We start from the raw sequence: 17,376 nt of genomic DNA, 5'->3' as shown, positions 1-17,376 counted from the left end.
TATGGTCCCAGCCGCTTGGGAGGCTGAGGTGGGAGGATCACTTGAGCAGGAGGTTGAGGCTGCAGTGAACCAAGATAACATCACTGCAGTCACTCTGGCCTGGGCCATACAGCAAGACTCCTAGCTCTAAAAATAAAAATAAAAGACAAAAATAAATTAAAAGGGTGAGGGAGCCTGGCCTTGGCTGTGAGGACCATGCTGCCTCGGGGTGACATCCCGCCAAGCTCACCCGATAACGACGCTCTTGTGTGGTTGCTTCACGCCCGGGTGCCCGTGTTAATTGGGGCTGTTTGCTGTGAAGTGTTTGTTTTATTGATTTCTCTACCCACTGAGTGCCACTTGCCATTTATCAACCCGGCGAGGGGCCTCCCGGTCCACCGTCCCCCACCCCACTGGCCCTGGCTGGCCCTGCTCAGGGAAAGGGAAGCCACACAGCCCTGGCTGGATCTCAAAGGAGGCCTTGGGGTGGCTTCCCGGGCTGGCCCTTTGGACGTTGGAGTGGCCAGGCCAGGGTACAAGAAAAGGCACAAGGGACAAGGGACAGGCTGCCCGTTTCTGGGAGCTGTTTCCTTGGGCTGCCTGGGGGTGGCTTCATCAGAACCCCGGGCTTCTGTGTGGCTCTGCCACCCCAGCCACAGAGGGACTGAGAAGGCGGAACCAAGGCCAAGTCGTCCCTCCCAGTGCTCCTGGGAGACACCCAAGGCCTTGGCCGCTGGTCCTGGTGTCTCGTGGGCACCTGCCGGCACTTGCTTTCCTTGTCCTCGCTCTCTTCTCCTCTGGGCTGTACCCAGTCCATACCCTTCCTCCGAGAAGCCCTCCTTGATCGTCTGCCAAGGCAAACTTTCCCTCCAGAGCTCAGCCAAGGTTCCTGCATTTGTCACACACTCTGCCTGCCCCCCACCACACCTCCCCTCCCTGGCACACAAGCCCCAAGCAGTGCCAGCCCGAGGTGACCTCAGACACTGGATGCCCGGGGCAGCAGCCAGGCCTTCACACTGACGGTGGCCTCCAGGACCCAGCCCAAGGGCCCCGTCCTCCGTGGAAGGTCTTCGGAGCCCCATGGGTCTGACCGCCGCCCTCTCCTGCCCCTGCCAGAGCTGGACCCTGAGAGCGAGCTGGGCAAGAACCTCAGCCTCATCCCCTACAGCCTGGTACGCGCCTTCTACTGCGAGCGCCGCCGGCCGGTGCTCTTCACGCCCACCGTGCTGGCCAAGACGCTGGTGCAGAGGCTGCTCAACTCGGGAGGTGCCATGGAGTTCACCATCTGCAAGTCAGGTGAGCCACGGCCACCTGGGGAGCCCCGCGGGAGCCATGAACCAGGACGACTTCCCCTCTTCTCTTCCCTCCTCCCGTCTTCTCTTCCCTCCTCCCCTTTGCCCCTCTTCCCTCTTTCCTCCTCTTCCCTCTTTCCTTTCCTTCCTCCTCCCTTCTCCCTCTTCTCTTCTCCCTCCTCCAACTTCTCACTCCTCCCCTCCCCCTGCTCACTTCCCTCCTCCCCTCTTTCCTCCCCTCCTTTTCTTCTTCCTCATCCTCCCCCCCATCCTCCCTCTTCTTCCCTCCTCCTCCTCCCCATCACCCCTCCTTCCCCTGGATAGGTGGATGGATGGATGGAAGGATGGATGAATGGATGATGGGTGACTGGGTGGGTGGACAGATTGATAGATAAGTGGGTGGGTGGGTGGATGGATGGATGGAAGGATGGGTGGGTGGATGGGTGAGTGGGTGGATGGATTGGTGGGTGGATGGATGGATGGATGGATGGATGGATGGATGGATGGATGGATGGATAGGTGGGTGGATGGATGAGTGGATGGATGGATGGATGGATGGATGGATGGATGGATAAGTGGATGGGTGGATGGGTGGATAGGTAGGTGGACGGATGGGTGGGTGGGTGAGGGGTCGGTAGATGGGTGGGTGGATGGATGGGTAGGTGGGTGGGTGGGTGGAACAGGAGATTTATTTAGACTGGTGATCAGCCTTGCACCACGGTGCCTGAGCTGCTTTGGCCAGTGAAAGGTATTGCTGAGAGGCCAAACCATCAGTATTTGCCAAGCACCTGCTCTATGGGCTGCCATGGGGAGTATGGAGAAGGTTAACCTTAGCCCTGCCCTCAAGGAGCTTCACAGTCTAGTAGAGGGGAGAGGAGATTCATTTAAACATGGCTGGAAGGGGATCGGACATCGAGTTCTGTAGAGCCCAGAAGGTGGCAGGCAGGGCCTGGGTGGGATGGTCAACCCAAGGCCACCCCGTGCTGCCCTCAGGACTGGCCCCTCTCTCTGCAGATATCGTCACAAGAGATGAGTTCCTCAGAAGGCAGAAGACGGAGACCATCATCTACTCCCGAGAGAAGAACCCCAACGCGTTCGAATGCATCGCCCCTGCCAACATCGAAGCTGTGGCCGCCAAGGTGAGGCGGGGACTGGGAGGTTGGATGGGGCCAGGACCCTCCGTGATGATCCTCATGAGGCCACCTGGGCCAGGGACAAGGGTGGGATGAAGAGTTGCTCTCACCTCCCCGTGGCCAGACCTCTCCTTTTCCCCTCGTCCCAGCAGCTGCCCCGTGTTAACTCCCTCTCTGCGCCCTTGTTCCCTGGGCTCCGAAGTGAGTTTTTATTTTGGAGCTTTCTATTCGTGTTGGCTTCCTGGAGCTGGTGTGTGTTCACATTATTTAGGAGTATGTGTGTCTGGTTGTGATAACAAGGGCCAGAGATAGAGAACGAGCTCATCAGGGCGAGAGACAGGATGAACATGAAGGTGACAGGTATTGCATTCACTAAACGAGGGGAAAACGGGACATCACAAGGGTTATTGGCAACGATGCAAAAAGGTTGTCTGTGTGCAATGTGGAGTCTTTGGAGCCAGACAGCGTGACCTAAGCGTTGAGCTCTTCCTCGTCCCAGCACTGGATGAAGAAAAGGCTCTCTGTCCGCGTCACTGGAGGGCTCCCCCAGCTGCCGGGGGCTGGCTCTGTGGTGGGCTCTCGGTCTGCATCAGTGGAGGGCTCCCCCAGCTGCCGGGGGCTGGCTCCGTGGTAGACACTGACCTTGGGGATGGCAAGAGCAGATGGTGGTGTTTTTGTTTTTTTTAAGTCTGGGCCACAGCAGTTTAGGAAATTCTGACAGCTGGAGCGGATAGGAAGTGAGCAGACAGGGTTGGAGCTGAGATTGTTTTTAGCTGAAAAGAAGAAGCCTTCCAGCAGATCTGTGCTGTAGAAATGTGGGCCATGGTCCTACTGGTGGGGAATGGGGAGCAGTGGCCCCACAGGAGGCCCAAGGGGACCCTGGGCGAGGGGGGTTATTCCCACCTCCAGACACGAGTGCTAGACTGCATTCAGTTTGTGAAATTCATTGAGCTGCATGCTTAGAATGCGGTGTTTGTGTTCTATTCCAATGCAAAGTTTGATGTTTTATTTATTTAGAGACTGGGGCTCGCTCTGCTGCCCAGCCTGGAGTGCAGGGCACGATCCCGGCTTACTGCAGCCGCGACTTCTAGGCTCAAGCAACTCTCCCGCCTCTGCCTCCCAAGTAGCTGGGACTACAGTTACGCACCACCATGCCCAGCTAATGATTTTCTAATTTTTTTAGAGATAGGGTCTTGTTATATTGCCCAGGCTGGTCTCGAACTCCTAGCATCAAGCAATCCTCCCGCCTCCCAAAGTGCTGGGATTGCTGGCATGAGCCACCATGCCCAGCCAACATTTGGTGGAATTTTTTTTTAAGTGATGCCTTCAGCAAAGCAGAAACTGCCCTTTCTCAAAATGATGAGCTCATGGTTGAGAACCTTGCAGATACTCCTGGGACCTGCCAGCCTGGCCGCCTCACCCTTCATGTGTTCCCTACCCTCTTACTTGAAGGCTGGCTAGGGTAGCAGGTGTTTTCGGGTGTGTGTGTGTGTGTGTTTGAGACAGTGTCTCACTCTGTCACCCAGGCTGGAATGCAGTGGCACCATCTCGGCTCACTGCAACCTCCACCTCCCGGGTTCAAGCGATTCTCCTGCCTCAGCCTCCCGAGTAGCTGGGATTACAGGCGTGGGCCACCACACCCAGCTAATTTTTATACTTTTAGTAGAGACAGGGTTTTGCCATGTTGGCCAGGCTGGTCTCGAACTCCTGACCCCAAGTGATCGGCCCGCCTGGGCCTCCCAAAGTGCTGGGATTACAGGCGTGAGCCACCATGCCCGGCTGGTAGCAGGTGTTTCATTCAAACTCATTCACGCCACCTGGTTCACCCCGTCCGGGGCCTCATCTCTGCCCATGAACATCACTGTTGTCAGCAGAGTCCTGGAGTGTCCAGACTCATGGGGTGGTCTCATCTCCTGGATCAGCGGCAGGTGGCTTTCAGGGCTCCTGCCCCGCTATAGACCCCAACCCTGCATCCAGGCCCCGCTGCAGGCACCTTCACAGGAGCGGGAGGTGGGTGGGCTGCTGCTGACCAAAGTCCCTGTGCCCGCAGAACAAGCACTGCCTGCTGGAGGCTGGGATCGGCTGCACGAGAGACTTGATCAAGTCCAACATCTACCCCATCGTGCTCTTCATCCGGGTGTGTGAGAAGAACATCAAGAGGTTCAGGTAGGGCTCCCAGACCCCTAAGGGCTGTCCCCTCCTATCCCTAGCACCCCACCAAGCCTCCATGGATCGCAGGAGGCCTGTGTGCCCCCACCTCATGCATCCCTTTTGTAAACCCTCACCAAGTACAGGACTGACCTTGCAGAGCTGATGCCGAGGACAGCAGCCAAGATGGTGACTCACATATGGGGCGCATCCCAGGGGACAAGAGCTGGGAGGGACGGGGCAGAGTGCCCATCACCCAGGGTGGTCCGGGAAGGCCTGGGGGATCCGTCAGCGAGACCCATGGCAGTGAGGGGGGCCTAGGAGATGAGAAAGAAGACGCAATCTGGACAGCAGGGGAACAGCTGGTGCTCAGACCCTGAGACAGGTGTTTGGGTGGAATGGTGAGGGACGGAGGGGTGAGGGGCAGAGTGGTGAGGGACAGAGGGATGAGAGGCTGAGGAGTGAGGGGCAGAGGGGTGAGAGGCAGAGGGTGAGGGGTGGAGGGGTGAGGGGCGCAGGGGTGAGGGGCAGAGGGGTGAGGGGCGGAGGGGTGAGGGGCGGAGGGATGAGAGGTGGAGGGTGAGGAGTGGAGGGGTGAGGGGCAGAGGGGTGAGAGGCGGAGGGTGGGGGCGGAGGGGTGAGGGGCGCAGGGGTGAGGGGCAGAGGGGTGGGGGCAGAGGGGTGAGGGGCGGAGGGATGAGAGGTGGAGGGTGAGGAGTGGAGGGGTGAGGGGCAGAGGGGTGAGAGGCGGAGGGTGGGGGTGGAGGGGTGAGGGGCGGAGGGGTGAGGGGCAGCGGGTCCAGGCCATGCAGGGCCACGGGGGCCACGGGAGGCTGCGGCATCTTGTTCCGGGTGCATCTGGAGGCCACTGAAGGTTCTGAGCAGAGGTGTGTCATGGTCCACTTTAGGATATAAACGCACCTCTCACCTCTGGACACGGGCAGGGTGGCGGTGTGGGCCGGGCTTCTATCTGAGAGGCGATGAGAGGCAGTCTGACTCTGAATCCGTGTTCAGGGTCGAGCCTGCAGGATTCGGGAAAGGGTTCACTCTGGGGTTCCAGAGAACCAGAGGCCGGGCGCGGTGGCTCACGCCTATAATCCCCACACTTTGGGAGGCCAAGGTGGGCAGATCAGCTGAAGTTGGTAGTTTGAGACCAGCTTGGCCAACATGGTGAAACCCCATCTCTACTAAAAATACAAAAAATTAGCTAGGCGTGGTGGCGGGCACCTGTAGTCCCAGCTACTCGGGAGGCAGAAGCAGGAGAATCGCTTGAACGTGGGAGGGGGAGGTTGCAGTGAGCTGAGATCGAGCCACTGCACTCCAGCCTGGGCGACAGAGTGAGACTCCGTCTCAGAAAAAAAAAAAAAGAAAGAAAGAAAAAAAAAACCAAGGGATGGCACTGAGGTTTGGGGCCTGGGTGATGAGGACAGACTGGCCCTTAAGTGGCTTCATCTCGGATCCCCGCCCCTCCTCGCACGCACCTGCAAAATAAATGTCCTACCGCCATTTTACAGAGGGAATCACAGACTGAGTGTTTAGGCTCATTCATTCCTTTTCACCAGGTACTCACTGAGCCATTGTGAAGGGTTAGGCTCTGGGGAACCCAGCAGTGAGCAAAAGAGACGGGCATCCCCCCTCGATACCTCACACCCATTAGGCTGGCCAGGACCAAAAGCACAGAAACTGACAAGTGTTGATGAGGAGGGTAGACGTCGGAACCTGGTGCACAGCTGCTGGAAATGCAAAAGAGAGCGGCCACTGTGGAGGACAGCATGGCGATGCCCCCAAAAATTAAAAATAGAATACTGTATAATCCAGCAACCCCACCTGCGGGCATATCCCCAAAAGAATTGAGAGCAGGGTCTGTAAGAGACATACACGCCCGTGTTCACAGCAGCGTTACTCCCAATAGCCAAAACGTAGACGTCACCTAAGGGTCGGTCTGTGGGGAGTGAATACACACAATAGGGCCCATCCATACAGGCTAGGAAGGTGGCAAGAGCTGAAAACCCTGCAAACTGTTAACAAAAAAAGAGTTGAAACAAAGAAACAATAATACATTTAATGCAAGAGAAATACTAGCATGGTACACACCCCCTTCCCTGATCTGTCCTGCCTGGGAATGTGTTTATGGTGCAGTGTGTATCACAACAAAAATACTGTATGGAGTATTTTTTTTTTTTTTTTTTGAGACGGAGTCTCACTCTGTCACCCAGGCTGAAGTGCAGTGGCACAATCTCGGCTCACTGCAGCCTCCACCTCCCAGGTTCAAGAGATTCTCCTACCTCAGCCTCCCGAGTAGCTGGGATTACAGGTGCCCACAACCATGCCTGGCTAATTTGTGTATTTTTACTAGAGATTGGGTTTCACCATGTTGGCCAGCTGGTCTCGAACTCCTGACTTCAAGTGATCCTCCTGCCTCAGCCTCTCAGAGTGCTGGGATTACAGGCCTGAGCCACCGCACCCGGCCCATACAGTGGAGTATTATTCAGCCTTCAAAAGGAAGGAGATTCTCACATCCACTCCAACATGGATGAACCTTGAGAGTGTCATTCTCAGTTAAATAAGCCAGTTACAAAAACACACATGCTGTATGTGATTCCGCTTCTGTGAGGTCTCTAGAGCAGTCAGATTCCTAGAGACAGCAAGTAGAAGTGTGGTTCTCAGGGGCTGCAGGAGGGAAGATGGGGAGTGAGTATTTAATGGGCCCAGAGTTGCAGTTTGGGAAGCTGAGAAAGTTCTGGAGATTGGTTGCACAGCGGTGTGAATATAACTCATGCTACTGAATTACTCACTTAAAGAATAGGTAAAATGGTTGATTTTATTTTATGCGTACCTTAGCACGATTAAAAATAAAAAGGATGTGGCCGGGAGCGGTGGCTCACGCCTATAATCCCAGCACCTTGGGAGGCCGAGGCAGGCAGGTCATTTGAGGTCAAGAGTTCAAGACCAGCCTGGCCAACAGGGTGAAACCCCATCTCTACTAAAAATATAAAAATTAGCCAGGCATGATAACATATGCCTGTAGTCCCAGCTACTCAGGAGGCTGAGGCAGGAGAATCACTTGAACCCGGGAGGTGGAGGTTGCAGTGAGCCGAGATCGTGCCACTGCACTCAAGCCTGGGCAACAGAGCAAGACTCCATCTCAATCAATCAATCAATCAATCAATAAGGATGTATTTGGAATTTCCGATGAACAGCATGAAGGGGCACGGTCCCTAGCGTTAAGAGGCACGGACGCTACAGGGAGAAGCAAGGCAGGGAAGGGGTGGGGACCGCGGCAGTCAGGGGTGGCCAGACAGGTGGTGCCACACCAGCGCCACGGCCTTGCAGCCTCCCCACAGCCCCTGCGTGTCTCCTCCCAGAAAGCTGCTGCCCCGGCCTGAGACGGAGGAGGAGTTCCTGCGCGTGTGCCGGCTGAAGGAGAAGGAGCTGGAGGCCCTGCCGTGCCTGTACGCCACGGTGGAACCTGACATGTGGGGCAGCGTAGAGGAGCTGCTCCGCGTTGTCAAGGACAAGATCGGCGAGGAGCAGCGCAAGACCATCTGGGTGGACGAGGACCAGCTGTGAGGTGGGCGCCCCGGGCAGAGAGACGCTGTGGCGCGGGGCATCCTATGAGGCAGGTGCCCTGGGCAGAGAGATGCAGTGGGTGCGGGGGCATCCTGTGGCCCACAGAGCTGCCCCAGCAGACGCTCTGCCCCACCCGGTGATGGAGCCCCGGGGGGACAGTCGTGCCTGGGGAGGAGCAGGGTACAGCCCATTCCCCCAGCCCTGGCTGACCTGGCCTAGCAGTTTGGCCCTGCTGGCCTTAGCAGGGAGACAGGGGAGCAAAGGACGCCAAGCTGGAGGCCCGAGGCCAGCCGGCCTCTCGAGAGCCAGAGCAGCAGTTGAATGTAATGCTGGGGACAGGCGTGCTACCGCCAGTAGGGCGGGGACCCGGACAGCCAGGTGACTACCAGTCCTGGGGACACACTCACTGTAAACACATCCCCAGGCAGGACAGATCGGGGAAGGGGTGTGTACCAGGCTATGATTTCTCTTGCATTAAAATGTATTATTATTTCTTTGTTTCGACCCTTTGTTTATGAACAGCTTGCCAGGCCTTGAGCCCTTGCCGCCTTCCTAACCTGAAAACCGTGCCCAGTGAGCTTAGCTGGGGACTCAGGCCCCATGTTCCTGGGTAGGGTGAAGGTGGGGTGACCACACACCCCAGGGTCCCAGGACAGGCCTGATTTACCCCTGGGCTTAGGGTAATACTTGCTAATCGCACCCTATGGACTCAAATGCATCCTGATTTGGAAGATCAATAAATTATCTTGTCACCCTGAGAAGGGCCCATCCTCTCACTGACCCTGGGGAGCCCTTGCAGTCTGTGTCTGACCTGCCCCGTAACTCCAGCCCTGAGGCCAGGCACCGGTCACTCAGCTCTTCTCTGCACATAACTGCCCCTGCCCCACATTCCATGTCCCTAAAGGGCAGCCCCGCTTCCTCCTGCGGGTCAGGAGCAAGCACGTGAGGTACAGCCCTCTGGGGGTTTCATACCCCACTGCCCAGGAGCTTGAGGGGGTGCAGGAAAGCCACGCCCGCTCCCCAGCAGGTAGCAAAAGTCCTAGGAGTTCTAGAACCATTCTTCTCCTTCACCCCCTTGACGCAAATTTGCCGAGTGTGGACCTGACAGGCACAGCCAAACCAGGCCAGGTTGCACCCTCACGGGGCACCACACTGCATATGCAGGAAGCTGCTGGGTGGCAGGCTCGGATTCAAACCCGGGTCTGTCTGAATGTGGGAACTGTGGGAGCAACTGCTCACTAACAACCTAATACCCAGATTCCCCTTCCTTCCTAAGAGAATCCTGACTTATCCTGGGAATCTACATGCACAGCTCAAAGACCATATATCCCAGCCTCCCTTGCAATTAGGGAAATGTAAGGGGAAGTTTGGGGGAGAGACAAATGGCGTTTCCTCCAGTTTTCTGCTGCGGATGCAGACACAACGGCTGGAGCACCAGCAGTGTTCTTGCATCTTGAGGTGACTGTGAGGGTGGAAACCCCACTTGGAGGATGGCAGATCAGAAAGAAAGAAGGAGCCACAGTCACTGATGATACTTGGGGGCCCAGGACTGCTGCTTGGGTTTATTTTACATGAGACAGAAAGAAATTAGTGTCTTGTGTTAAATGACTGTTATTTCAGTTCTCTGTTACTTGCAGCCAAGAGCAATTCCTAACAAATACAGGAGAAAACTTTATTCTTTATAGTCTCAAATACCATGGGCATGGGTTAATCCTCTGCTGGGTTTTTACCGCTTAGACAAGGTATGAATTATTAATAAAAGCACTCTATTAATAAAGATCTCTTCCAAAAAAAGAAAATACTGTGTGGCCTGTAGCATTTTCTGGCATTTTTGACCTACAGAAGACAAATTAGCAGCAGAAATCTCCAGAAGGTGGGAGTGAATGCATGGGGGTCCTAGGAGGATGCCTTGTTCTTGCCTCCTCCCTGACAGTCCATCTCTGCACCACCAGCTCCAGGTCTGCCAGGGAGTGTGACACCTTGAAAAACAGAATGTCTCCCTCCAAGAGCCCGTGAGCAATGCTGCTTTTTCCAAGACAGCCCCCAGAAACAAGCTAGATGTGCTCGGTGTAGAGAGGCCGTGACTCCGAGGTGCAGCTGCCGTTATTTAGGGCCAAATAAACCACCACACCAGGCGATGCTAGGGCCGGAAGGCCTCCAGCTTCCATCTTGTGAAAGCCTTAAGTTAAAATGTAAATCTCCCCCAAGCCGAGGCCTTCGTGTTTCGGCCTGGAAGCTGTGCTTCCTTGTAAAGCGCTCCGTGCTGAGTGGACAGACATGACCGGGAAGGAGTCTCGGACAAAAAGCCAGTTGAGTGATTTATATCTATTTGTTTGACTTCAGAACTCTCAGGTGGCTGAGCAGAATAAGCAAACAGGTGGCTTGCATGTCATTTGGGAGGACAAGTGGGGTGGAGATAAGCTGTGCATAGGGAAAGATATCTGAAGAGAATCTGTAGTGGGGTTTCTTTTCCCCCTTGCCTTGCCCGAGTGATTTTAACCAGGATCGAGAGTGCAGGGCTGTGGGGTGGATACTTGCTAATAAGCGGGTGAGAGGAGGCAGGGGCCGAGGGCTGGAATGAAGTTCCCTCTTCCCTTCCCTTCTCTGATGAAATGGTGAAGGCAGCAGGGGAGTGGGGTTGGCACCCCAAGGACTGGTCCACATGAGGATTTCCAAGGAGACCTCCAGCATCATCAGCTTCAGCTCCCGGGTCCTGCCTGTTCAGCTGCCAGCAACCCCTGTGTCTGCCTGGAGAGCCGAGTGGGGTCTGGGAGGCCGGGGAGGGAGGCAAGGAGCTCTTTGCACCGTCTGCCTGCAAGTCCAAGTATTGCACAAGGGCCTGCAAGCTGAGTTTTGACCGCAGAGCCAGCCCAGGGCTCAGGGAAGCTCCCCGTACAGCAAAGCCTGGAGCCCGAGGCTCTGGATGCCTGTGCCAAGCCGACAATGCCACAACGATGCTTGGTTCACACCATGGGCACCAGCCATGCAGCCCAGAACCACTGTGAGAGGCGAGCACTGGAAATTGTGTCGTATGTGTAGACACACACTTTTCTGGGGAGAAAGTCCAGCCTTTCTCAGATTCCCAAAGGGTGTTGCAATCCCAAAAAGATAAAGAACTATTGCTCTGGGATTTGGCAAATACGAGCAAATGTTTTTTGAGCTTCTCCTCTGTGCTGAGCACCTTGTAAATGTTATTTTACTTATCCCCAAACTCTTCTCCATGTTATACAGGTGAAAATTGAGGCTCAGAGAGGTTAAGTGACTTGACCAAGGTCACACAGCTGGTAAGCTGGAACTTCACCCAGGTCTGCTGATTTGCAACTGTAAGCTCGGGGCTGGATTTTCCATTTCTGAGGTGCTGTCTGGGGTCCCGGGGCCTTTGGTCGTGTGTCCCCTCTGCTCTTCTAGGGACCAAGGAAGTGGTTGGTGTCCCAGGCAGTGGCTGGCTGGGGGCTGGGTGGCTGGGTGACATAACGACCACACTGAGAGGATGTGAATTTCCTCTCTTGTTTGTGGTTTTTTGTTTGGTTGCATTTGTTTTTGCTTTTGTTTTGTTTTTGGTTTTCGTTTTTGTTTTTTGTTTTTTTTTTTTTGAGACAGAGTCTCACTCTGTCACCCAGGCTGGAGTGTAGTGGCACGATCTTGGCTCACTGCAACCTCCACCTCCCAGGTTCAAATGATTCTTGTGCCTCAGCCTCCTGAGTAGCTGGGACTACTGGTGCGCACCACGACCACTCCCGGCTAATTTTTGTATTTTTAATAGAGACAGGGTTTCACCATGTTGGCCAGGCTGGTATCAAACTCCTGACCTCGGTTGATCTGCCTGCCTCGGCCTCCCAAAGTGCTGGGATCACTTGAGGTCAGGAGTTCCAGACCAGCCTGGGCAATGTAGTGAGACCTTGTTTCTACAAAGAATATTTAAAAATTAGCTGAGCATGGTGATTCATGCCTGTAGCCCCAGCTACTGTGCTGGGGTTACAGGACTTCCTCTCTTGGAAGAGTCAGTCTGCTCACCCCCTGGTGGTGTCGGCCCAGCTGGCCCTGGGCTTCTACCTAACCAGGTCACAGTTCTGAGAAACGCTGGTTTTCTCACCCAACCCAGAATGGGGGCTGCTTTGGGGAGGGGGTGAATGCAGGAGTGAGATGTCTCTGAGCCCTGGCATCATGCCACCATGCTGTTCTCAAAAGCCATCACAGGCTGGGTGTGGGGGTTCACACCTGGAATCCCAGCAGTTTGGAAGGCCAAGGTAGGCATATCTCTTGAGCTAGCATCCAGGCTGGAGTGCAGTGGTATGAACATGGCCCACTTACAGCCTCGACCTTCTGGGCTCAATCCTCCAGCCTCGTCCTCCCTAGTAGCTGGGACTACAGGCATGCACCACCATGCTCAGCTAATTTTTAAACATTCTTTGTAGAGACGAGGTCTCAACACATTGCCCAGGCTGGCCTGGAACTCCTGACCTCAAGAGATGGTCCCATCTCGGACTCCCAAAGTGCTGGGATTCCAGGAGTGAGCCACCGCGCAGCCTCTCGCATTCCTTTTGACAGCCATGTGGCGCTCTGCTGGTGCTGGTCTGTCCTTCCGTCACCAGTCCTTGTTGGTAGACAGCCGGTCATTTCCACGGAATCACTGTTGAGCATCATTTTGCACAGTTCTTCTCTGCAAGATAGTCCCCCAAGAGGGGCCATGCACTGATTTCCTTGGAGGGAGCCCCACAGCCCTCCCCGGAGGGTGCACGCACACAGACGGGGCTTCGTGATGGCCACAGTAGGCTGGCGGCCCTGGCCTGGGACGTTTCCATTTCGGCCTGTCCAACCATAGGGGCAGGGGTCAGTGTGGATGGTGGACTCACCTGTCTCGGTTACACCCTAAGCTCTGGGAACCTGGTCCCAGGGCTGCTGTTCCTTACTGCAGAGCAGCGCGTGTGGTTTGTGAACCACGGTGGTTCTTCCCCGGGAGAGTCTGGGGAGATGCTTGGTGCTGGGACCCCACCACCTCTACAAGATACAGACTGATCCCCGCCCCCCATCCTGTGAGGGACACTAATCCAGTCCACACAGGCCTAAAACCAACTCACCTTGTTACTCCCAAACCTGCCCCTCTCCTCCCCAGCCCACCCTTAACTCAGTCACTCAGCCAGAAACCTGGGTAACACGGGCATTCTCTCTCTCTCCTCTCCTCTCCATCTGTGCAGGCAACTGTACACACACATTCACAGCGGCACTGTTCACAATAGCCAAAAGGTGGAAGCCAGCCAAGTGTCCATCAAGTGGTGAATGGATACGCAAAATATAGTCCATCCACACAATGGAATATTGCTCAGCCATGAAAAGGAATGAGGCTGGGCATGGTGGCTCATGCCTGTAAGCCCAACACTTTGGGAAGCCAAGATGGGAGATGGCTTGAGCCCAGGCATTCGAGACCAGCCTGGGTAACATAACAAGACCCCATCTTTACTAAAAATAAGAAACAGGGCCGGACACGGTGGCTCACGCCTGTAATCCCAGCACTTTGGGAGGCCGAGGCGGGTGGATCACAAGGTCAGGAGATCGAGACCATCCTGGCCAACACAGTGAAACCCCATCTCTACTAAAAATACAAAAAATTAGCTGGGCATGGTGGCAGGCGCCTGTAGTCCCAGCTACTTGGGAGGCTGAGGCAGAAGAATGGCGTGAACCCAGGAGGCGGGGCTTGCAGTGAGCCGAGATTGCACCACTGCACTCCAGCCTGGGCAACAGAGTGAGACTCCATCTCAAAGAAACAACAACAACAAAAAAAAAACAGACTGGGCATGGTGGCTCATGCGTGTAATCCCAGCACTTACTTTGGGAGGCTGAGGCAGGCAGACCACCTGAGATCAGGAGTTTGAAACCAACCTGGCCAATATGGTGAAACCCTGTCTCCACTAAAAATACAAAAATTAGCTCGGTGTGATGGCATGTGCCTGTAATCCTAGCTACTCAGGAGGCTGAGTCAGGAGAATGGCTTGAACCTAGGAGGCGGAGGTTGCAGTGAGCCGAGATCGTGCCATTGCTCTCCAGCCTGGGTGATAGAACAAGACTCCCTCTCAAAAAAAATAAAAATAATAAAAAACAAAAAAAATCTAACTGGGTTTGGGGATGCACACCTATAGTTCCAGCTACCTGGGAGGCTGAGGCAGGAGGATCGCTTGAGCCCAGGAGCTCGAGGCTGCAGTGAGCTTTAATTGTGTCACTGCACTCCAGCCTGAGCAACCGAGTGAGACCCTGTCTCAAAAAAAAAAAAAAAGGGAACGAAATGCTGATACGCATGGCAACCTAGATGAACCTCGAAAACACTATGCTCAGTGAAACAAGCCAGCCACAAAAAGACAAATATTGTAGGATTCCATTTATATGAAATGTCCAGAATAGGCAAATCCCTAGAGGCAAAAAAAAAAAAAAAAGATTAGCAGTTACCAGGCATCAGGGAGAGAGGAATGGGAGTGACTGCTTCATAAGTGCAGGGTCTCTTTTTAGGGTGATGAAACTGTTTGGAACTAGACAGTGATGCTGATTGCACGGTATTGTGAATGTACTGAGTTGTACACTTTAAAATCGTTAAAATGGTGAAGTTTAGGTCATATGTACTTTTGCACCATTGTTTTTAAAAAAAAAAAAGAAAAAGTGTGGGCCGGGCGCAGTGGCTCACGCCCGTAATCCCAGCACTTTGGGAGGCCAGGGTGGGCGGATCATGAGGTCAGGAGATCGCGACCATCCTAGCTAACACGTTGAAACCCCATCTCTACTAAAACATACAAAAAATTAGCCGGGCGTGGTGGCGGGCGCCTGTAGTCCCAGCTACTAGGGAGGCTGAGGCAGGAGAATGGCGTGAACCCGGGAGGCGGAGCTTGCAGTGAGCTGAGACTGCGCCACTGCACTCCAGCCTGGGCGACAGAGCGAGATTCCGTCTCAAAAAAAAAAAGAAAAAAGAAAAAAGCGTGAGCAAAAGCGAATCTTTCCTTTCCCTCTGGCTGCAGGAGGAGGAAGGCCGTCAGGAGGGGCAGCCTGCAGGGCCCCCCACCAACTTTCCTTCATTTATTCTAACATTCACTCACCAACCAATTTCAGGGCATCCTCAGGGTGAACATGCCCCACGGGAAGGGGTTCTGGTGAAAGTGTAGGAGAGGAACGATCAATTCCGCCAGCGGCTCAAAGCGGGAGGGTCAGAGGTGAGGCCTGAAGGATAAGTTGGATCTCACTGAGTGTGTCCTCGTAGACTGTGGGTAGAGGAAAAGCAAAGCTGAGGTACGAAGCCTGGAAAGAGTGGTCAGGGACCAGTCAGGGATTCAGCTAGTCATGGCCTTGGCAGAGCTGATCCATTGGGAAAAATACTGGATTCTTCCTTACCAGTTGATGAGCAGTTACCGCTCCAAGCCCCACCGTCTGCCTCCCTGGCTCTGTGACCCTAATGGGTTTGTTGCCTATTGGACATAGCAGGTCAATACACCAAGACATCAGCTTGCAGCAGAGAAAGGGGTTTAATCACAGGGTCGCCAAACCTCAACTCCACCTCCCCGAGGAATTTGGGATTTGGGTTTTAATTACAAGTCAATAAAAATCCAATTCCTCTGTCACATGAGCCACATTTCAAATGTTGAAGAGCCTCATGGGGCTAGTGGCTACGGTATGGGGCAGAGCAGATTATAGAACATTTCCATCATTGCAGATACTTCTATGGGCCTGCCCTGCCTTGGACAGTCGCTGAGTTCCTGCCATGTCCCTGGAACCATAGGGATGGGTCCAAGAGCCCAGAGATTTATCAGCCCCAGCCCCTATTCTCAAGGTGCTGACAGCTTGTTGGGATAGGCACACAATTAAACAAGTTATTACATTGCCACTGGAGTTGCCCAGGTGCCAGCAAGAATGTAAATGAGTGAAGTGGACCAGAGTAATGCAATAGGGACAGGCAGGGACTGTGGCAAATTGGAGAGGACATAATCCAGTTAAAAGGGACAGCTGGAACTCAGCCTCAATTGCTTGGTGTCATGCAGGAAGAAGGCTCTTTCTGGCCAGAACTGATAGTTCAAGAAAACTGTTGGTTTTGTCAGGTAGGTTGCCTCATTATCACAAAATAGCTGCCACCAATCCAGATATCACATCCTTACATGCTGGTGCCCAAAGCAAAAATGGAAGGCCTCCTCCTCAGGTAGGGTTTCTCCTTTTTTTTTTTTTTTTTTTTTTTTTTTTAGAGACAGGGTCTTACTCTGTCACCCAGGCTGGAGTGCAATGGCATAATCATGGCTCACTGCAGCCTCCAACTCCTGGGCTCAAGCAATCCTCGCACCTCAGTCTCCAGAGTAGCTGGGACTACAGGCACATGCCACCACACCTGACTCATGTTTAAAAAATATTTTATGCAGACAGATTCTCACTATGCTGCCAGGCTGGTCTCAAACTCCTGGCCTCAAATGATCCTCCTGCCTCGGCCTCCCAAAGTGCTGGGATTACCGGTATGAGCCACCATGCCTGGCCAAGAAGCAAGTCTTCGAGTTCCTTTACTTGGTTGCTGGGCTGTGTTTCTTGGCTTCAGACACTTCTGAGAGACTGCCCTTGGGTCACACCTTTGGAGGGGCGGACAAGATTCATGGCCAGAAAGTGGACAGACTCCAGGCCCCATGAAGACAGTGAAACTATCAGAAACCGAGGCCACACCCAGCCCAGACCAGCAAGAGCCGATTGTGGATACCTCTTCCCAAGTCCCTATTCAGTGACTTTACAGGGGCAGCTTGATATTGGCATGATGGAGGTGTTTATACCAGGGAGGTGGCAAAAGCCATGAATCAGGATTTTTCCCCAGAGAGCAGGGAACTTTTTTTTTTTTTTTTTTTTTATGGAGACGGAGTCTCGCTCTGTCGCCCAGGCTGGAGTACAATGGTGCAATCTCGGCTCACTGCAACCTCCACCTCCCGGGTTCACACCATTCTCCTACCTCAGCCTCCTGAGTAGCTGAGACTACAGGTGCACGCCACCATGCCCAGCTAATTTTTTTGTATTTTAGTAGAGACGGGGTTTCACCATGTTGCCCATGCTGGCCTTGAACTCCTGAGCTCAGGCAATCCGCCTGCCTCGGCCTCCCAAAGTGCTAGGGTTACAGGCATGAGCCACTGCGCCGGGCCAGCAGGGAACGTTTCCTAGCACGTTTGTCTACAACTTCCTCCCAGACAGGGGACACCTTGTTCTTCTCATCTCTGCCTTTCACACAACGGGATCCTCTCTCTCCTTCTCTCTGAGTC

The 17,376-nt window shown here is 54.2% G+C and overlaps 1 protein-coding gene across 5 annotated transcripts in view; it reads left to right on the top strand.

Annotated features, from left to right (window-relative positions):
• Positions 1 to 8,615, top strand: part of CARD11 (caspase recruitment domain family member 11) — a 139,571-nt gene extending 130,956 nt beyond the window's left edge. For all 5 annotated transcript variants that reach the window (XM_019031766.4, XM_055346819.2, XM_055346820.2 and 2 more), the window contains 4 exons: positions 1,096 to 1,275; positions 2,286 to 2,410; positions 4,455 to 4,570; positions 7,918 to 8,615. In XM_019031766.4, coding sequence (XP_018887311.1) covers positions 1,096 to 1,275; positions 2,286 to 2,410; positions 4,455 to 4,570; positions 7,918 to 8,122 — 626 coding nt within the window. In that variant the 3' untranslated portion in view covers positions 8,123 to 8,615. The remainder of the gene's footprint in view (positions 1 to 1,095; positions 1,276 to 2,285; positions 2,411 to 4,454; positions 4,571 to 7,917) is intronic.
• Positions 8,616 to 17,376: the final 8,761 nt, after the last annotated feature.

The sequence above is a fragment of the Gorilla gorilla genome, chromosome 6 (genome assembly GCF_029281585.2).
Source record: "Gorilla gorilla gorilla isolate KB3781 chromosome 6, NHGRI_mGorGor1-v2.1_pri, whole genome shotgun sequence".
Lineage (NCBI taxonomy): Eukaryota > Metazoa > Chordata > Mammalia > Primates > Hominidae > Gorilla > Gorilla gorilla.
This window is presented reverse-complemented; position numbering and strand designations above follow the sequence as displayed.